The sequence below is a fragment of the Diadema antillarum genome, unplaced genomic scaffold (assembly GCF_040938485.1).
Source record: "Diadema antillarum isolate AM-2024a unplaced genomic scaffold, OU_Dant_1.0 scf00000028, whole genome shotgun sequence".
Taxonomy (NCBI): Eukaryota; Metazoa; Echinodermata; class Echinoidea; order Diadematoida; family Diadematidae; genus Diadema; species Diadema antillarum.
Genome location: NW_027270917.1, coordinates 1645928 through 1663346, shown reverse-complemented (window position 1 = coordinate 1663346; position 17419 = coordinate 1645928). Strand labels below are relative to the sequence as shown.

Here is a 17419-nt window from a genome sequence, read left to right as displayed (position 1 = left end):
TTGAAATAATTATTTCAAATTTAAAGGTGTGTTGTAGGACGTAATAGGCTAGATTCATGAACCTTTTTAGCGAATTTCATTAATCAATGGCCACAGGAGCAGAAAAGTTTTGACCGCCCTGATTTTTTTGTGATTTTTTGAAAACTTTTTATTTGGACCTCCTGTACCCTTTAAAAAAATTTTCACATCAGGAGGACCACTTTCTGGACACTGTTGGATGGTCCTTCCATCCTGTGATAAAAATAAGAAAAAAAGTTCAAGCAAATTTGAAACATGCACATTCAAAAAACTTTTCTCGGTTTTGTCCCTATTCACCTCGCCGTCCCTTTTCACCCCGTTTTACGGTACCGTAGTTATGGGTAAACTCGGCCTAGCGGGTAAACTCACTGTATCTACCTTAATTTTACGAAGTTATGAAGTATTTTTCATGTGAATGACGATGGGTTAGTGACTATATTTTGAGTGAAATTCAGTTTTATTCCCTGTAAATTCTTCACTCAACAGGTGGTGAAAATTGAATGTAAAGCCCAATAGGATGTCTTGGAAGGGGATGGCGATGGCACCAAAGTGGGTGACGATGATGTCCTGACGTGTACTGTATAAATCCTGCAAGACATTACCTCAGCTGGCAGAGAACGAGGCATGGTGTAGTCAGCAGAGTAAATCGACTGGGGATAGTACATCACTGTATAGTACTGCCCATGTGGAAATTGGAAATCAAGTAAGTACTCAAAATTGCAGAGCCAAATCAATGAATATTATGTACTTAAAGGACAAGTTCACCTTCATAAACATAAGGATTGAGAGAATGTAGCAATATTAGTAGAACACATCATTGAAAGTATGAGGAAAATCAGACAATCCGTTCAAAAGTTATGAATTTTTGAAGTGTTTGTGCAGTACCCGCTGGGTGAGAAGACTACTGCAGTGTATGAATAACTTAGATGTCACATGCGTACAACAATATAAGGAAAATATAAAGAGAATTTCACAAAATTCCATCTTTTGAAACAAGTACACATTCCCCTGACTCGTTACCGATAAATGTTATGGGTAATATTATTCCCCCTGCCTTTAGAAAGAGGCATGTCAATTGCTCTTTTATTATGCAAAAAAAAAAGTGAAAATATGTTGAATTTTCTTTTATATTTTCTTTATACTGTTGTCCGCATATGACTCACAAGCTGTAGTAGTCTCCTCATCCAGCGGTTCCAACACAAAAATTAAAAAAATTCATAACTTTTGCATCGATTGTCCAATTTTCCTCAAACTTTCACTGATGTGTTCTACTAATATTGTTGCATTTTCTCAATCCTTATGTTTATGAAGGTGAACTTGTCCTTTAAAGGGCATGTAAATGAGTTTCTATAAAATGCAGATTTTAGATGCTTTAAGTTCTTCTATTTGTGTGTGTGTGTGTGTGTGTTTTTTTTTTTTTTTTTTTTGGGGGGGGGGGGGATTACCTACTCCCGACTCCCGAATTCAATCCATTAGCTAAAATAAACATGGAAAATTTATTTATTGCAAATATTGTTGAAAGTGTAAGTTACAGATGTGAAAATCTTCACCCAAGAGACAAAGGATACAGTATGGTCGTAACTCTGCTTGATAATGATGATGAATAAGAAAGAAGAAACAACAACAACAAAAAATACTTGAATTATTTCCAGAAAATTCAGCAAAGTAAGTAAAAACTGACGCAAGACACTATGTGCTAATGTGATGAAGGGATTCTGTCATTCCTTTTAACTTGAACTTGCTTATGGATTCAGTCAACTTCTTTGCTATCCATTCATTTTCAGAATCTATGGGAGCAGTTAAGTCCATTGTATTGCAAAGCCAACTGACTTGTTTTCCTTGTGTAATCATTTCTTTTTACCAGCACCAGTACGTCATGGAAGAATTGATCGGGGATCACGCCAAACCTGTCTGGATTAGAATGAAAGATGCATGCGCTTACTTCTATACAACCCGTCTAAAAGTGCAAACATCTGAGGATTACAAGGACATCGCAAGATATACTGATATACAGTATATCTATAGGCCTACATGCCATATGAAGGAAATGACCCATGGATAATGATTTTGAATGTTAATAATCTTTTTCCCGCTAGCCATGTGATGTCTCACATCGTCATGATGCACTACAGACCTATTAGGAAGCATCCCACCTGTTAGAGCAACCTTTCTATTGTTTTTTTTTTCTTCACTGACAGTGTGCATCTAAACCTGTATACTAGAATAAAGTAAATCATATGGGGGTTGATAGGGTTTTGAATGCGCTGGGGCTTCAGTTCTCCGTGTGCGTGTATGCGTGTATTACATAATGATGAACCTCTAAAGAAATATGAAGGTAGGGGGCCTTTATAATTCGAAGAGGAATTCAATGCTTATTTGATGAAAATTGGTTTTGAAATGGCAGGGATATCCAAAACAAAGCGATTCTATTGTCCTCTGTGCTTACGATAATGGTCACCTGTATTCTTATTGCTCATAGATATGTGTAATTGTCTTATTTTAACAGCTGGTACGTAAAATTGTAATGTTATCTATTATGTAAAGACACTTGCTCGAAATCGTTTTGCACTACTAAGAAAAACAGTTTTATTCACTTCATTTTATTCATCAACCAATATCCTTGTAATTCACTGTTAAGATATTACTCAAGAACTTTGTTCGATTGGCTTTCTATTACATTATTGTGCAAAAAGGAATATAGAAATCAAAACAAATCAAATCAAAATATCAGCCATTTCATTTTTTTCCCCTCAGGTGCTTCAAATACAATCAGCAGATATTGGACGCAAATAAAAAGCCAGTAGTTGCATTTGTTTGGAATTCTGTGCAATTTTCTTGTAGACCTGATAGGAAATGCAGCATTCGGTAGTTCGTAATATTTTCTTTCTGAGATATTCTTGAAATCGGTCACATGGAGAGAGGTATCAGAAATGTAGTACAACATGCATGGAGAATAGGGGGGGGGGGGGGAGTCTTGCAACTGACTGACAAATTGACAAGGGAGGAGTCTTGCTGATCACATCGCGTGTTCATGACAGCCTTGCATACCCTCCCGCCTCCAGTTGCAATGCATTATTTTTTCTTTGTTCATTTATTATCCTCTTGTCTTTACCAAAAATTCTGCTGTGTCGAGATTGAAAGTAGCCCTCCATACCATGATTATGTGGAGTATGATGAGACTGATTAGACTCTAATAGACTATTCATGTATACCCATAGAGTTTGACTTCTTTCTCCAAGGTTCTAGCAAGGTAGAAGTTTTTTCTCACTCACCTTTTGAAAACCACTAACATTCTAAGATTTTTCTCGAAATAGCAAAAGTGAAAAATCAATACAGTACTGTTAGCCTACATGTACTTTCAGTGAACGTCGCAGTGAAAAGAACAATATCATGTATGTATTTAAGTTCCATTATTGGTACTGATCAGGGAGTACAGATGTTCACCACAGGCTAAATACAGTGAAAACATTATTTTTTTTAAATTAATTTATTAATTTATTTATTATTATTATTATTATTTTTTTTTTTTTTTTGGGGGGGGGGGGGTCTCTTTAAGATGAGTGCATCATCTACACTCCCTGATCAGTACCAATACGACCATAGTGTTGTGCATGGTATAATTTGCCGTGAGCCTAATTTGGTTCGGGTACACCCCAAAGCACTTTGTCAATAATTCATGCAATCTTCGAGGTCGGCATCGATTTGTTCACAGACTGCAGTTATGTTCATGGAGGTGTTACATACATGTCAAGCTTCCGAAGCGTTGAGTTGCCATTCACAATCAACAAGTTTATTCGTTTGTTTTACAATACTAAGAATTAGTTCTGAATACAGTAGAAAGACGGCAAGTCTTGAAAGTAGGCTAAGAATTACATGTGACTGAAAAGTAATTGTTAAATGCAATATTTTTTTTTCTCCAAAATGAGTTATGTGTCATTTCCTGCAAATACAAACTTTACTGTGTGTATAGGAGAGAATTCCATTTACGTCTTCGCGTACAGGCCAGTGACTCCCAGGTATCTTGCATTTAACTCGGTATTGTGTCGTATAGCAATAACATGGCAATATTTAAAGGGGGAAATCCAGTCCAAATACAAGTTAGTCTGATAAGAAAGAATAAAATATTAAGAGTCCATTGGTAAAATTTTGATCGAAATCGGATGTAAAATAAGGAAGTTATGACATTTTGAAGTTTCGCTAATTTTTGAGGAAACAGTTCTTGAATGGTTGATATGAATATGCAAATGGCAACGTGGGCATGTCATTCCCTCACAACTTACTTAATTTCAAGTTTTTCATTCAAACGCAATTATTCCCGAGGCTCAAGTCCTGATATATCTAATTGATCACTTTTCTGAAGTTATTCAACCAGCAATACCATAATGTTTCACATTTCATTAACATAAACATTGAATTTCATCATTTTTTGGGGGGTACGCGATCAACGGAAAATTGTGAGGTTATGGCATGGTCAACTCACTCATTTGCATATTCATATCCACTTTTAACTGCTTTGCAGAAATTAGCAAATCTTCACAATTTGATAACTTCCTTATTTTTCATCCGATTTCATTCAATTTTTTACTGTTAAACTGGTAAGGTTTTACTCTTTTTTATCAGACTTGTTTATTGGACTCGATTTCCCCTTTAATGGATTTTAACTTATTATTCATCAGATATTGCCCAAGCTTTGACTGATGTTTTGATAACTTGCATTCAGAGAATTGCCTTTAACTCTTGTAGCCAAAATGTTTGTGAAAGCTAACCCAGGTCTTCCCTGGTATTATGCGATGTAAGTGTGCTGATGATTTGGTACATACTGGGTAAATTCTATATAATGTTATGCGTTTATCTTATTCCATGCAAAAAAAGTGGAAACAATCCACTTTACATTAATAAATACATGGAAATTAACATGCATGATGATATGTCTCATTTAAACACGTAGAAATTAGCATGTATGAATGTATGATGTGTAAACATGTCTCATATAAACACGTGGAAATTACCATGTATGATGTGTAAACATGTCTCATATAAACACTCAGCATGTATAAGGTGTAAACATGTATCATATAAACACTGAGAAATTGCGATGTTTAATATGTAAACATGTCACATGTTTAGTGTATGCAATTTTGTGATCGATCTAAAAAATCAGACATGTGTTCTGAGAATAAACACTAAAATGGCAAATAAACATGTCGCAGTGTTTTTAATCTGTCACAGCGAATAAACATGTCGCAGTGTTTACATTGTAAACAGTGCGTCATGTTTATTTTTTGGTTCAGTGTTTAGATCTTAAACATTGTGGGTGATTATGTGACTGTGCGGTGTTTAGTATTTAAACACTGTGAGTGATTACGGTGTAAACGTTTGGTGTTTAGGCTATAAACACAGCAGGTGTTTAGTTTTTAAACATCAGAACCGTTTAAAACATAAACATGTGTGTGTGATAAACACCTAGGGTGTGCTGAAAATAAACACAGCATGTGTTTAGTTCATAAACATGTTTAATATATAAACACGTCGCAGTGTTTTTAAACTGTCACAGAAAAGTGTTTAGTTAGGTGTTTAGAAACTAAACAAATTTTTTACAGTGTACGTGAAGTGCATTCTGCGGGAAGGATGTGATCCGTCGTCGCTTCAAAACTGAAGGATGATAAAGTATAAGGGCTACAGCCACTGGAACAAGATGTATTCAGAGAGTAATGGCACAAATCAAACCTACAAAGCATGTAAATCGTCATTCGAAATTGTACATTCCCGCCGTCTTGATTAATTCGTTTCGCCATTTAGTACAAGCCAGATGTCCCCTCCCCAATAATATCTCCTCATATTTTCACAGCGTATCAGGGCAATTACCCCGCGAGGATAATTATCCCCGGTTACTGAGTAAATACTGGTGAGTGGTAAGATAAAAGTGAAGTCTATGGTTAGGGTTGGGTTTAGGGTTGAAAGTTTGGGTTATGGTTAGGATTAGGATTAGTGCCAGGGGAAGGGTCCAGGGTAATTGCCCGTGGGGCAATTGCCCTAGACCCTTTCACAGACTGATGATGTGGCATGGGACTTCAGATTTTTAAAAGTGGAGCAAAAAAGTTATAAAAACGTATGCAGGGAATGCCAGTTCAAATAGAATGAGAAATATCCAGCTCTAACATACAGCAGTGAATTCCCGTATTAAAACCATCCAATTTGAAGGCGGGACACGCATTCCCTGAATTTCAAAGGGACTTTTATTCTTGCGGCGTAGATACCCACCACACTGCAGATTTAGCAACCGTATGTAATTGGCCTGCAGGCAGAGGTGTGAGCAGAATGTGCTCTCCCCCAAACAACAACAACAACAACAACAACAACAACAACAACCTCTACGGGTGCAACTTTGCGTCTTTCACACTAGTGAGCACCTTAAAAGGTACAACTTTGCACCTTTTAAGGTACTCCCTGGTCTGAAAGGGGCACCCGTGAAGTTGCTACAATGCAAATTGTGTCACACGTATAAAAAAAGGTGCAAAGCTGTATCTATTTCTCTTATACATATACACTGTAACTATATATAACTTGCAAACAAGATAGAACAAAACTTGAGAAAAAAATCGGAACTACAAATAACAAGCATATACAGGGTACTTCACGACATAGATTTACCATCCCTTGTTTTTACCACTGTTTTGTCAGACTAAGGACTCAAGGGTTATACCATGACGTTGCAAGTAAACTGCTTATTGTGGTATCGCTTGCATACCGGTGATGGGTTTGATGAATGTTATTGATGCCTCGAAAGGGGATATGCTAACGCCATTTGTTCGACCCATTAACGTTCTTTTTCCTTCCCTCGGAAGCATGAGCGGGCGAATCACAAAGTGATCATGTTCGATGATTACTGTATGTCATTCCGGGAATTATAGGCTGTATACACTATCTGAAAACTTATCTATTTTCATGGTATTTTCTCGTTTATGTTGTTCATTTTAAGGCCTAATGATGTGGATTTTTGTGTTCGTTTGTTATGCTTATGTCGAATTGCGAACATTTCCCGAAGGAAATGCCTGAAACGTGTCCATGAATGATATTGAAAATACTTGATATACGAAGCCCTGTTCCAGGAAGTAATTTGCAACGACTGAAAACAGAAACAGTAGCAGGCATGCCTGTGCGACGACATCAGTCATGCCACACCCAATCAGCTGTCAGCATTTGCGTTGTTACCATGGTAACTTCCATGGGTCTTAAACCTCTTGAAGAAACAGGGCCCTGGGCTGACCAGAGATTTCAAAACTTGTTGTAAGTCAAAAACCTACGGAACAAACAAAACAACCCTTAGAAAAATTGCATGAATCAGTAAGTAGGTGGATTCAATAAGCAGAAAGAGTATAATTAATGTAATTAGAACCCTAATTGACAGGGATAGGTTCATGGAGACTAATGAATAAATACACGTGTAGTATGATATTTATGATAATCATAGTACGCATTGTTTTGAGAGCAGGGGTGGGATACTGAGCCCGTTGTATCTCTGTTTTCAGTCTGTTGTAACAAATCGGTATTCTGAACACCGTTTTAACTGTGTTGTAACTTCTGTTGTATAACTTCTGTTTTAACTTTGTTTTCACAGTAACTCCGCTAAATGAAAACTCTCAACTGAGTGTTTTTTTTTTTCTCATGATTTTTTTCCTTGGTTTTCTTTTCTTTGTTATCTTAGATCAACTATTCCGGAGCAAGCATGAACCCCGCCAGAAGTCTGGGCTCGGCCGTGGTCGGAGGCGTGTGGACGGCTCACTGGGTAAAGAATCCTTTGAATAGCCTCTCAATCGTTGTGCATGGACTTTGAATTTCCTGAGTGATTCCTCGGCCGCATCCTAATCCCGATAGAATTTTCTTCCTGTTTGAATTCAGCTTTTCCATACCAGCATTAGATTTCTTCCTAAGAGATAAATTTAATCAATTTTCTTTCTTTTCTTTTGTTTTTGCTTTTTCTCGATCTTTATTCCTGTTAGATCTAAAGTTACACCCCCCCATAGGCGCCGGAAGTGGGGGGGGGGGGGGGGGGGGGGCAAAACGCATTTTGCCCCCCCCCCCCACAAAAAAAAATGGTAATAAAAATAAATGAATAAAGAAAGAAAATAAAATAAACATGTATATAATATAAATAAATGGGAAAAAATATGGCTACAAACGGCAGCTTTTGGACTGTAAAATGTCAAAATTTTCAAGCTCGCTCGCTTCGCTCGCTCGCATCCAGCAGTTGAGCCCGGTGCGCCTCCCCCTTAATTTCTAAAGCGAAAAACATAGCTACGACGGCAGTTGTTGGACTCTAGAATGTCAAAATTTTCAAGCTCGCTCGCTTCGCTCGCTCGCATTGAATCGTTATGCCATTTTCCTAATGTTGCTGACAGTAATTGCCAGTAGTTGCGCCCGATGCCCCCACCCCTTAATTTCCAAAGCGAAAGATAAATATAGCTACAAACGGGAGTTTTGGGACTGTAAAATGTCAAAATGTTCAAGCTCGCTCGCATTGAATCGTTATGCCATTCTCCTAACGTTGCTGCCAGTAATTGCCAGCAGTTGCGCCCGATGCCCCCCCCCCCTTAATTTCCAAAGCGAAAGATATAGCTACAAACGGGAGTTTTTGGACTGTACAATGTCAAAATTTTCAAGCTCGCTCGCTTCGCTCGCTCGCATTAACTCGTTATGCCACTCTCCTAACGTTGCTGCCAGTAATTGCCAGCAGTTGCGCCCGATGCCCCCCCCCCTTAATTTCCAAAGCGAAAGATATAGCTACAAACGGGGAGTTTTTGAACTGTAAAATTTCAAAATTCTCAAGTTCGCTCGCTTTGCTCGCTCGCATTGAATCGTTATGCCATTCTCCTAATGTTGCTGCCAGTAACTGCCAGCAGTTGCGCCCGATGCGCCGCCCCATTAATTTCCAAAGTGAAAGATATAGCTACAAACCCCAGTTTTGGGACTGTAGAATGTCAAAATTTTCAAGCTTGCTCGCTTCGCTCGCTCGCATTGAATCGTTATGCCATTCTCCTAATGTTGCTGCCAATAATTGCCAGCAGTTGCGCCCGATGCGCCCCCATTTATTTCCAAAGCGAAATATATAGCTACAATTAAAACTCCAGTTTTGGAACTGTAAAATATCAAAATTTTCAAGCTCGCTCGCTCGCATTTTATTGTTATGCCATTCACCTTATGTTGCTGACAGTATATAATTTGTCGATCGTTTCACACCGTCATTCCATAAGCCATGTAAGGAAAACTTACAATGTTCCTCAATGACTGCGTTGTTGAATGAATCACATTCCGTAATGTATTGTAGTCCCATTATTGCTCACGCATGCTCACGCACACACGCACAAGCATACAGACCGTCAAAATTACTTTATGGTTCCCCCCATGCTTCGACCCACCGTACGCCACTTTACATATATATATATATATATATATATATATATATATATATATATATATAATAGATGTGTGTGCGTGTGTGTGTGTGTATGTGTATATTGTGTAACATATGCATGGTCTAATCTTGAGCCCCCTCCAATGTTTGCCCCCCCCCCCCCCCCAATCCAAAACTGCTTCCGGCGCGCCTGCACACCCCTATGACCCTAACAAACTTTTCTTCATGTTGAGTTAAACTAAATGCATGAATACACGTACACCGCAGGAATAAAAACACAAACATAATAGTCTCCATGCTATTTCTAGTTTAATACTATTATCACTAACCCTTCACGTGCTCTTACAGTTTCTTATAATTTTCTCATGATCCGAATTCCCTATTCGGAGAGTCCGTATTAAAAAAAAAAACAACAAACATTTTTTTAAAGGAAATCGTTATCATATTACAAATGTAATTCTCTATATTGCAATCCAAATAAGGTCACCCCTTACCATTCTAAAACTAAAAGTATTCTCTACCCCCGTTTTACAGCTAGCACAGAACATATATATATTTTCTGCCCTTTATGAAACAGACATTTCAGTAACATTAACAAGACATCTGATTTTGAGTTAGTGCATGTTCAAGAAGATTATCGCGGCATGCATTGTTGTTGTGAAAATGAAAAGCAATTCTATTCAAAGTGAAAGGGAATCTCGTAACAAGAAGATATGCATCAGAGAGAGAGAGTGAGTGAGGGGGTGGGGAAAGAGAGAGGGAGGGAGAGGCCGGGGTTATTAATGGTTGGTGACTGTATGGCAACGAATAGGCAATAACCGTTTCTGGATCTAATGTATCTGTCATAATGTTTCTGTTACTTTGTCCAAGCCGACTCGTTGTAAACGGGGATATCCGGACACGAAGTCAATATTACCAGTAGTGATAACAAAGAGCAAATTCACAGGAAACATGAGTATGCATTTAATTGAAAAGGAAAAAAACAAAAAACAACAACAACAGAGGTTACTGTCACAGTTTTAGTATTCGTTCAGACACTTTATGCTTTACTATTCCTAGCCATCAGGGTGATCACGTCCGTTATATTCCGAACGTTCGTTAATCCGAAAAATGAAAGACGGTTCGTCATTTCCGGAACATACAAAATCCCTATACCTTGGCGTTCGTTAATACGAAAATGAGAAAGGGTTCTTTAGTCCGAACATTTGTGGATTTTCCCCCGAAGGTTCGTTATTCCGAAAATGACATAAGGTTTATTAATCCGAAGGTTCCTTCATGCCAAAATGAAATAAGGTTCACGAAAAAATGAAAAGAAGGTGCGTACTAATGAGTCTTCGGAATTACGAACCTTATTTCTTTTCGGATTGACGAACTCTCGGAATAACGAACCTCTTTTAATTTTTGTTAAAATCGAACAACATTTTTTTTTTTTTTTGCTTGAATCTTCAAGGACTTTCCAGGGAGAGCATGACTGTCATTCCAATCTTTTTTCAACCTCATACAAATTGTAATTATGACCATCGCTGCAAATGAATGTGTGAATGAGTGAATGAATAAATGAATGGACGAACAAACAAGCGATTAACTTGAGTAACCTTCATGAAAGATATCACTTTTCTTGTTTTTCTTGTCTGTACATGCATTTTGGGTGACGTATAGTGGTATCATAATAGTCTCAGCTCTTTTGATAACGTAGAATTTGCCTATATTGCGCTAACACCAACGAACTTGACCCGCAGCATTTATTGAACTCGCTATACTGACCACTGAGGAGAAGGCCTATGACACACTATCATTTTGTGTCCATAATTTCTTTAAAGTATTAGGTTTGACTGTATTCTGCAATCAAAATGACCATATGGAAGGTCAAATGAAACCTTTGATTTAATTGTCATATTTTAAATTGCTTTCGTCAGAGCCGACGGACTGGGTGGGTTACACCCTCTTTTGATTTGTGTATCCTTTCGTTTATCAATGCTATGACGACTTAGGTAGAATAGATCCCCTTCTGTTTGTTTTTGAATTCAAGAAAAAGAAATCCTTCATACATTTCAGGTCATCGACTTTTGTAGCAGCTACGGTCATTTTCGCGGAGCTCTATATCATGGCGTTCCTGTCACTATCGGCCATTTTCTTGATGAAGTTTTTGTTAGCATTGACCGAGAACGAGAATGCGGTGATAATTGTTTCGACCTTGTACCAAGCTTTGGGGAACTGTTAAACGATTGCAGAGTCCAATAAATAATGTTCCTCGGGCGTAATCGAGTCCTTGTTTCACATCGAAGACTTTAAAAAAAAAAAAAAAAAAAAAAAAAAAAGATAGATTGAATACTGTCTACAGTTGGATTGTTGATGAATATATTATGATGGTGTTTGGAAGCTGACGCGAAATCAGGCCAACGACCTTACAAAAGAATCAATGGAAGGAACAGAATCAACTGGTCTATAATATGACCGAAAGAGTACCATCGCTGATTTGTCACAGGCATATTTTTATTTGTAGCCAGTGCTCAGTCCCTGGGAAAAACTCTACATTTACCGTGAGTTTTTCCCAGGGACTGAAATGGTCTAAGGTCAATTCTCCAATAATGCGAAAATTAACTTCGGAGAAAACTGCGTTGATGTTGATCAAAGACTGCAAAACGAAATAAGTAAGAAATCGCTTTAGATTTGAGCGCAGTTACCTGATTTCAAAACATTCCTGACGTAAATTGCGTCCAATGAAAATACAACCATGTTCAGCCATCACGAGAGTCAACTCGGATGAACTTATATGGGCATTTTGGCAAAGCAGTAAATATTTGCTTAAAAACAAACAAATTTAAAATCCAGACGTAATTTGCCGAGATCTCTATACATTTCTTCTTATCTGCATGAAATGCCGCCTAGAGCTCATGTTTCCGGAAAAGAAAAATGGATCAATGCTTCAGTTAACGACTGTTGACGACATCTACGTTAGGGAGAGTTGGTCCCTAAGGCAATGAAGAAACGAGAATTATTTCGTACCGTTTACAGCTCAGATGTCGTGATGGTCACGTGACCAAGTTGGTCATTCTCAAGTGGTCATGGTGGCTTACCAACATTCAAAGGGTCGTAAAGCGTCGAAACTATTATTGTCATTATTATTATTATTATTATTTAGATTTAAGACTCTAATTGTCAATAAATTCATGCGTCGGTTCCATTGTTTGTCTTCGATACTTTAAAATCCTTGTGTGTGTGTGTAGGTGTGCTTTTTTTTGGGGGGGGGGGGTGGTGATCGCAGGCTACATCATTCACCGACGTTATAGTTAACTTGGGAGGGAATGTGCTCCAAAATCTGTTTTTTTTTTTCTGAAAAGATTTGATAATGGGGTGATCCACAAGTCCCCGGAAAATCTGAGACGGGGTGGACTACTCACAGCTAATTGTGCTAGCTGCACACTCTAGCTTTGAATACGGATATAAGTACCTGAGAGGGAAAAAAACCATTATCATTTCATCAATGCAGTAATTCTATACAAGATGTAAAGATTGATTACAATATCTAAAGATACATTTCGAAAAATCCTTCTCTTTCTCTCATTATTGCAGGTCTATTGGGTGGGACCGGTGGTTGGCGGACTGCTCGGAGCTGTCGTCTACGACTTCGTGCTCGACCCCAACGTCAACATCAGACGCGTGAAGCGGTGCGCCACCTTTGAGTACGGTGACGAGGACGACTACACGACCTCCGACGAAGTGAACCTGAACACGATGCCGGCGGAGAACAAGTAGAAGCCTCTTCAACAACGCGATGGACTACATCCCGTTTTGCTTGGCCAGTGCTAGATTGTTTTGGTGTTGTTTTTATTGTTTTTTCTTTTCCAAACTGCACTGAAAACTATTGTAACTATGAGGACTGTTGTAACTATGACGACCATTGATTGTTATCTAAATTTGTCGCTATCTATAGGACATTGTGGAAGAGCATGGGATGAGTTGCCATAGTGTGTTTGGTTTAACTGTTATTATCTTTAAGCCCCCCCCCCCATTCGTTTATTTTTATCTATTAGACTTCTTTGCTTGACTTCTTTTCAGTAATCTTTAACGCGCCAGCATGAAACAAGTATAAAGAAGAAAGATATCAAGCACTGTTATTGCAAAATTTATCTTTTTTATGTTTCTTTTGAAACAAATGTGCTGCTGCAAGGTATTGGAGCGCTGCTGCTCAATGTTGGATGATTTTAATTATTTTTAGAAAAGAGATAGGCTATGGATTTTTATTTGAATTTTGTGTTTGCCTCATTAACCCTAATCAGGCTGGGGGGGGGGGGGGGGGGCGGAATCCGCCCCCCCCCCCCCTCGACGTTTCGCGCAATATCTTCGCAACGCGATAAGCTCCCGCCGCGATGTTTCATGACTTTTTTCTTTCAAGTATCGCGCAACTTTTGAGACCCAAATTGTTGCGCCCGCGCGTACCGTTTTGACGCGACGCCCGTTCGAAAAAAATTTGTCAACCCCAAAATTGCTCCAAAACGTGATTTTGTGTACAAATCCAATGCAAATTGTGTTTTTTCAATTAATTCACATACAAATTTATATCTTCACTTAGAATGGCCGAAATTAATTCATTTTAGCATAATAATGCTTCGAAAAATGTCTGTGACAAATTTTGGCCAAAAAACAAACAAAAACAAAAGGTCAAAAAACAAGGAAATACATAAGAAATTCAAAAAACAATAAAATACATAAGAAATTAATTTCGATACAGATTTTTTTTATCATATGTCTCAGAAGAATGATACAAGAAACATTTTTAAAAAGAAATTAGCTTAATTGGAGCATTAATAAGTGATTTAGAGCCCAAAACTGATTTTACGCATAAATTACAATAATTAATTAATATAAAATATAGAAATTTTTCGGAGAAAGCAACCATACATTTTGATAGAATACGTCGCGGGCGTCGCGTGTGCCGATTTTCGGCGCGATCGCGCGTTCCATAGGCGAGATCTGAAGGGGGGCGGAATCCGCCCCCCCCCCCCCCGATATACCATAGCCAAAAAAGCCCAGCCTGATTAGGGTTAAGCATGTTAAAGTTTTTAAGTATTCCTAGCCCGATTTGTGAAGCTAATTAATCTGTAGCATTCGAATTAGACTTATTTCAAACTTAAACGAATTCGACTCATATGATCAGTACGTACAAATTGTCAACAGGCAGTTCCTGAAAAGTTGCGCGTGCCAAATTTCCGAAGGGTTTTTACGGTACTGTGTATATTTTTATAATGTTCTAAAGTTGAATGAAGGATGGAATCTGACCCCGCGAAGTTGAGTTGTACTTGTATATAGTATACTGCATATTATGATGTTAACAGCCATATAACGGATGTAGATGCTTTAATGAGTTCAATATCTTCCGATACCAGTTTGTAAAGCTCTTGCTTTCTGCTACAAAACTCCTCGACTCGGATTACATGAATGCCTGATGAAGGACTAGTACTATCACAGCAAGGACATATGGCCGCTTATCATTATCATGGTCAGAGTTACACTTTTTGTCTCTCGAGATGGTGATGTGGTTTTGCCTCGCTTTTGTATATCATCCATATTCCTCACAAATGTACATTCACATCCCCCCAAACAAAATTGTTATATGTATACTATTTTTCGACACATTTTATTCCCAAGGTATTCTGTTTCATGTTTATTCTTGTCCTGCCTCTGTGGGGTGTTTTTTTTTTCCACCTTCTTCTTCGTCTTTGTAAACGGAAACAACTCAACGAGATATTTGTTTTTTTCATCGAATATCCGGCTTTCATTGTGGAGGAATTTTTGAGTAACTTACCACAAATGTGCATAAAATCGCAACACTGAATCGATTATGTGGTAAGCTCTTAGTGCATAATGGCTGAAAATAAAACGTAATAATAGATGATTGCTCACGGATAGGGCATATTCAGCATCTGTTTTATTCATTCACAGTTTCGGGGGAAAAGTAATTTCTAATGAGGCCCTGTGATTTCAAAGTGGCAAAGTGGTTCATATCTCAGGATAATATACCATTCTAAAAGTCGGAATGTATGACTAAACAAAATAAATAAGTGCGGTTAGCTGATTGTGAGACACTTCCGATATTTGTATGATATTTTAGTGTTCTTTTATGATATAGAACCCTCACCTGTTGTAGCATTGTTGCCATGGCAACTGTAGAAAGTGGAAATTGCGGTTGTTATTAGTATACGGTGTCAGGGCCGTGCATTTTTGTATTGCTATCACGTTTTTGAATCCACAGCAAAGTCTCAAACAAACAAACAAACAAACAGACAAACAAACAAACAAAAACTTTGTGATTTCTCAATACCTGATTAGTTGTGTCTTATTTTTACGCGAACTGTCTCAGTCAATAACAATAATTTCGCTGAGAATTTGAGAGGTAATGAGACGAGGGGGATGTCACAGAGCACATTTATTACGTGAACTGGTATTTTGCTCTTTGTGCCTATGTTCATACTGTACAGTATATAGCAATTTTGACTAGAAATGTATAGAGAGTACAGCAATAAAAATACGATACATGTACGGAAAGGACGATGTGAGTTTGTAAAGAAAGAGAGAGAGAGAGAGAGAGAGAGAGAGAGACAAAAGGAAATAGTATAACTAAAGCAGAACAGTGACGTCATCTTCAGATGACGCGTTTTTTCCAGGTAGCCTCCTCACAGACCAAACGAGGGATTCTTGCTTGCTGGTAAACTGACTTCGTCTGTTGGCGTACGCAATCTGTCAATCGTACTTGCGCAGATGAAATTTGCATAAACCATGGTTTAAATTTAAACCAACTTCGTGATTTCGGGCCATTGATGTGTACCACGGCGATTTGATATGTCTCGAATGCAAGAAGGTGCGAACAAGAAGCTTGTTTATTGCAGAGTATTACAGTTTTCCCCTCAAAACTTCCGCGTGGAATTACAATGTATGTTTTTATTGCTTATTCACAGCGTAGCCACTCCACGTCCCCATTTCCCGTGTTTCTCAATTTTTGCATTTTCGCTTATCCTCGTTACAAATCCATTATATAAATTCCATAATCTACTGTACACGCACGTACACGTTGTATTTTGAATAAATGCGAGTTGTCTCTCATTCCGTTTGTATAAAAAGCAACTTATTACATGCCTTCCGTAATGTATGGCGTTTTGCTACGTGAGAGAAATTGTGTGTGAGGATGGCAGGGTGAAAGATTAGCCAATCAAAACAAAAGACAAGATCATGACGTCAAGACACTCACACTGAACTATTTTCTCTTTTTCTTGTTTTTTTCTTACTAGCGCCCGTGAAGCAACTGTTCAAAACGTCTCCATTTTTCGATCGATTTATTTTTTTAAAATCAAAATTCGTCTTCATATCAGGACCTTATCTAAATTTTGTGAAATAATCATAGAACTTTAACGACAATAAGCTGGAATCAAACTGAAATTCTGTACTAGACTTTTAAGCCAGGAAAACTACATTTCCGCCTTCTGTACCCGTGCTGACTTTGCCGTAATGCTGACGACTTACTAGGCCCTATTATATGCAGAAGACGGTTACTTCATGCCTAAATGAACCATGGTTATGACAAAGTTGATAAAGAAATTAACATTAAGGACATAATATAATTAGGAAATACAGAATCAGTCATGATTTTTTTTATTCGTAAACATTCGCTTATGAACAATCAGACAATGAGTCACTGAATCACTAATTAAGTTCAGACGGTGAGCCTTAACCTTGAGGATAAGTTAAACCTTGAAGATAAGTTCTGTGGGGCGCCAAGTGTGGCACGGTCAATTTTCTTACAAAATCAGTAATTTCGTCGACGAATTTATCCACTTCGTGACGAAATCGATCGTGCGACACTTGGCGCCCCATAGAGCTTATCCTTGAGATTAAGGATCACCGTCCAAACATAACTGTAGTAATTAGAGGCAAGTGTATTATTTCATTTACTAGTATGACAAATAACAGACTCTTGAATCCTGTGGGTTTTTT

General features: G+C 38.0%; 1 protein-coding gene across 1 annotated transcript in view; it reads left to right on the top strand.

Moving 5' to 3' along the window:
* The window catches only part of LOC139737112 (aquaporin-like), a 39809-nt gene extending 26565 nt beyond the window's left edge, over positions 1-13244 (top strand). The window contains exons 2-3 of the mRNA XM_071647794.1: positions 7724-7804; positions 13004-13244. Coding sequence (XP_071503895.1) covers positions 7724-7804; positions 13004-13186 — 264 coding nt within the window. The 3' untranslated portion in view covers positions 13187-13244. The remainder of the gene's footprint in view (positions 1-7723; positions 7805-13003) is intronic.
* The last annotated feature ends 4175 nt before the right edge of the window (positions 13245-17419 follow it).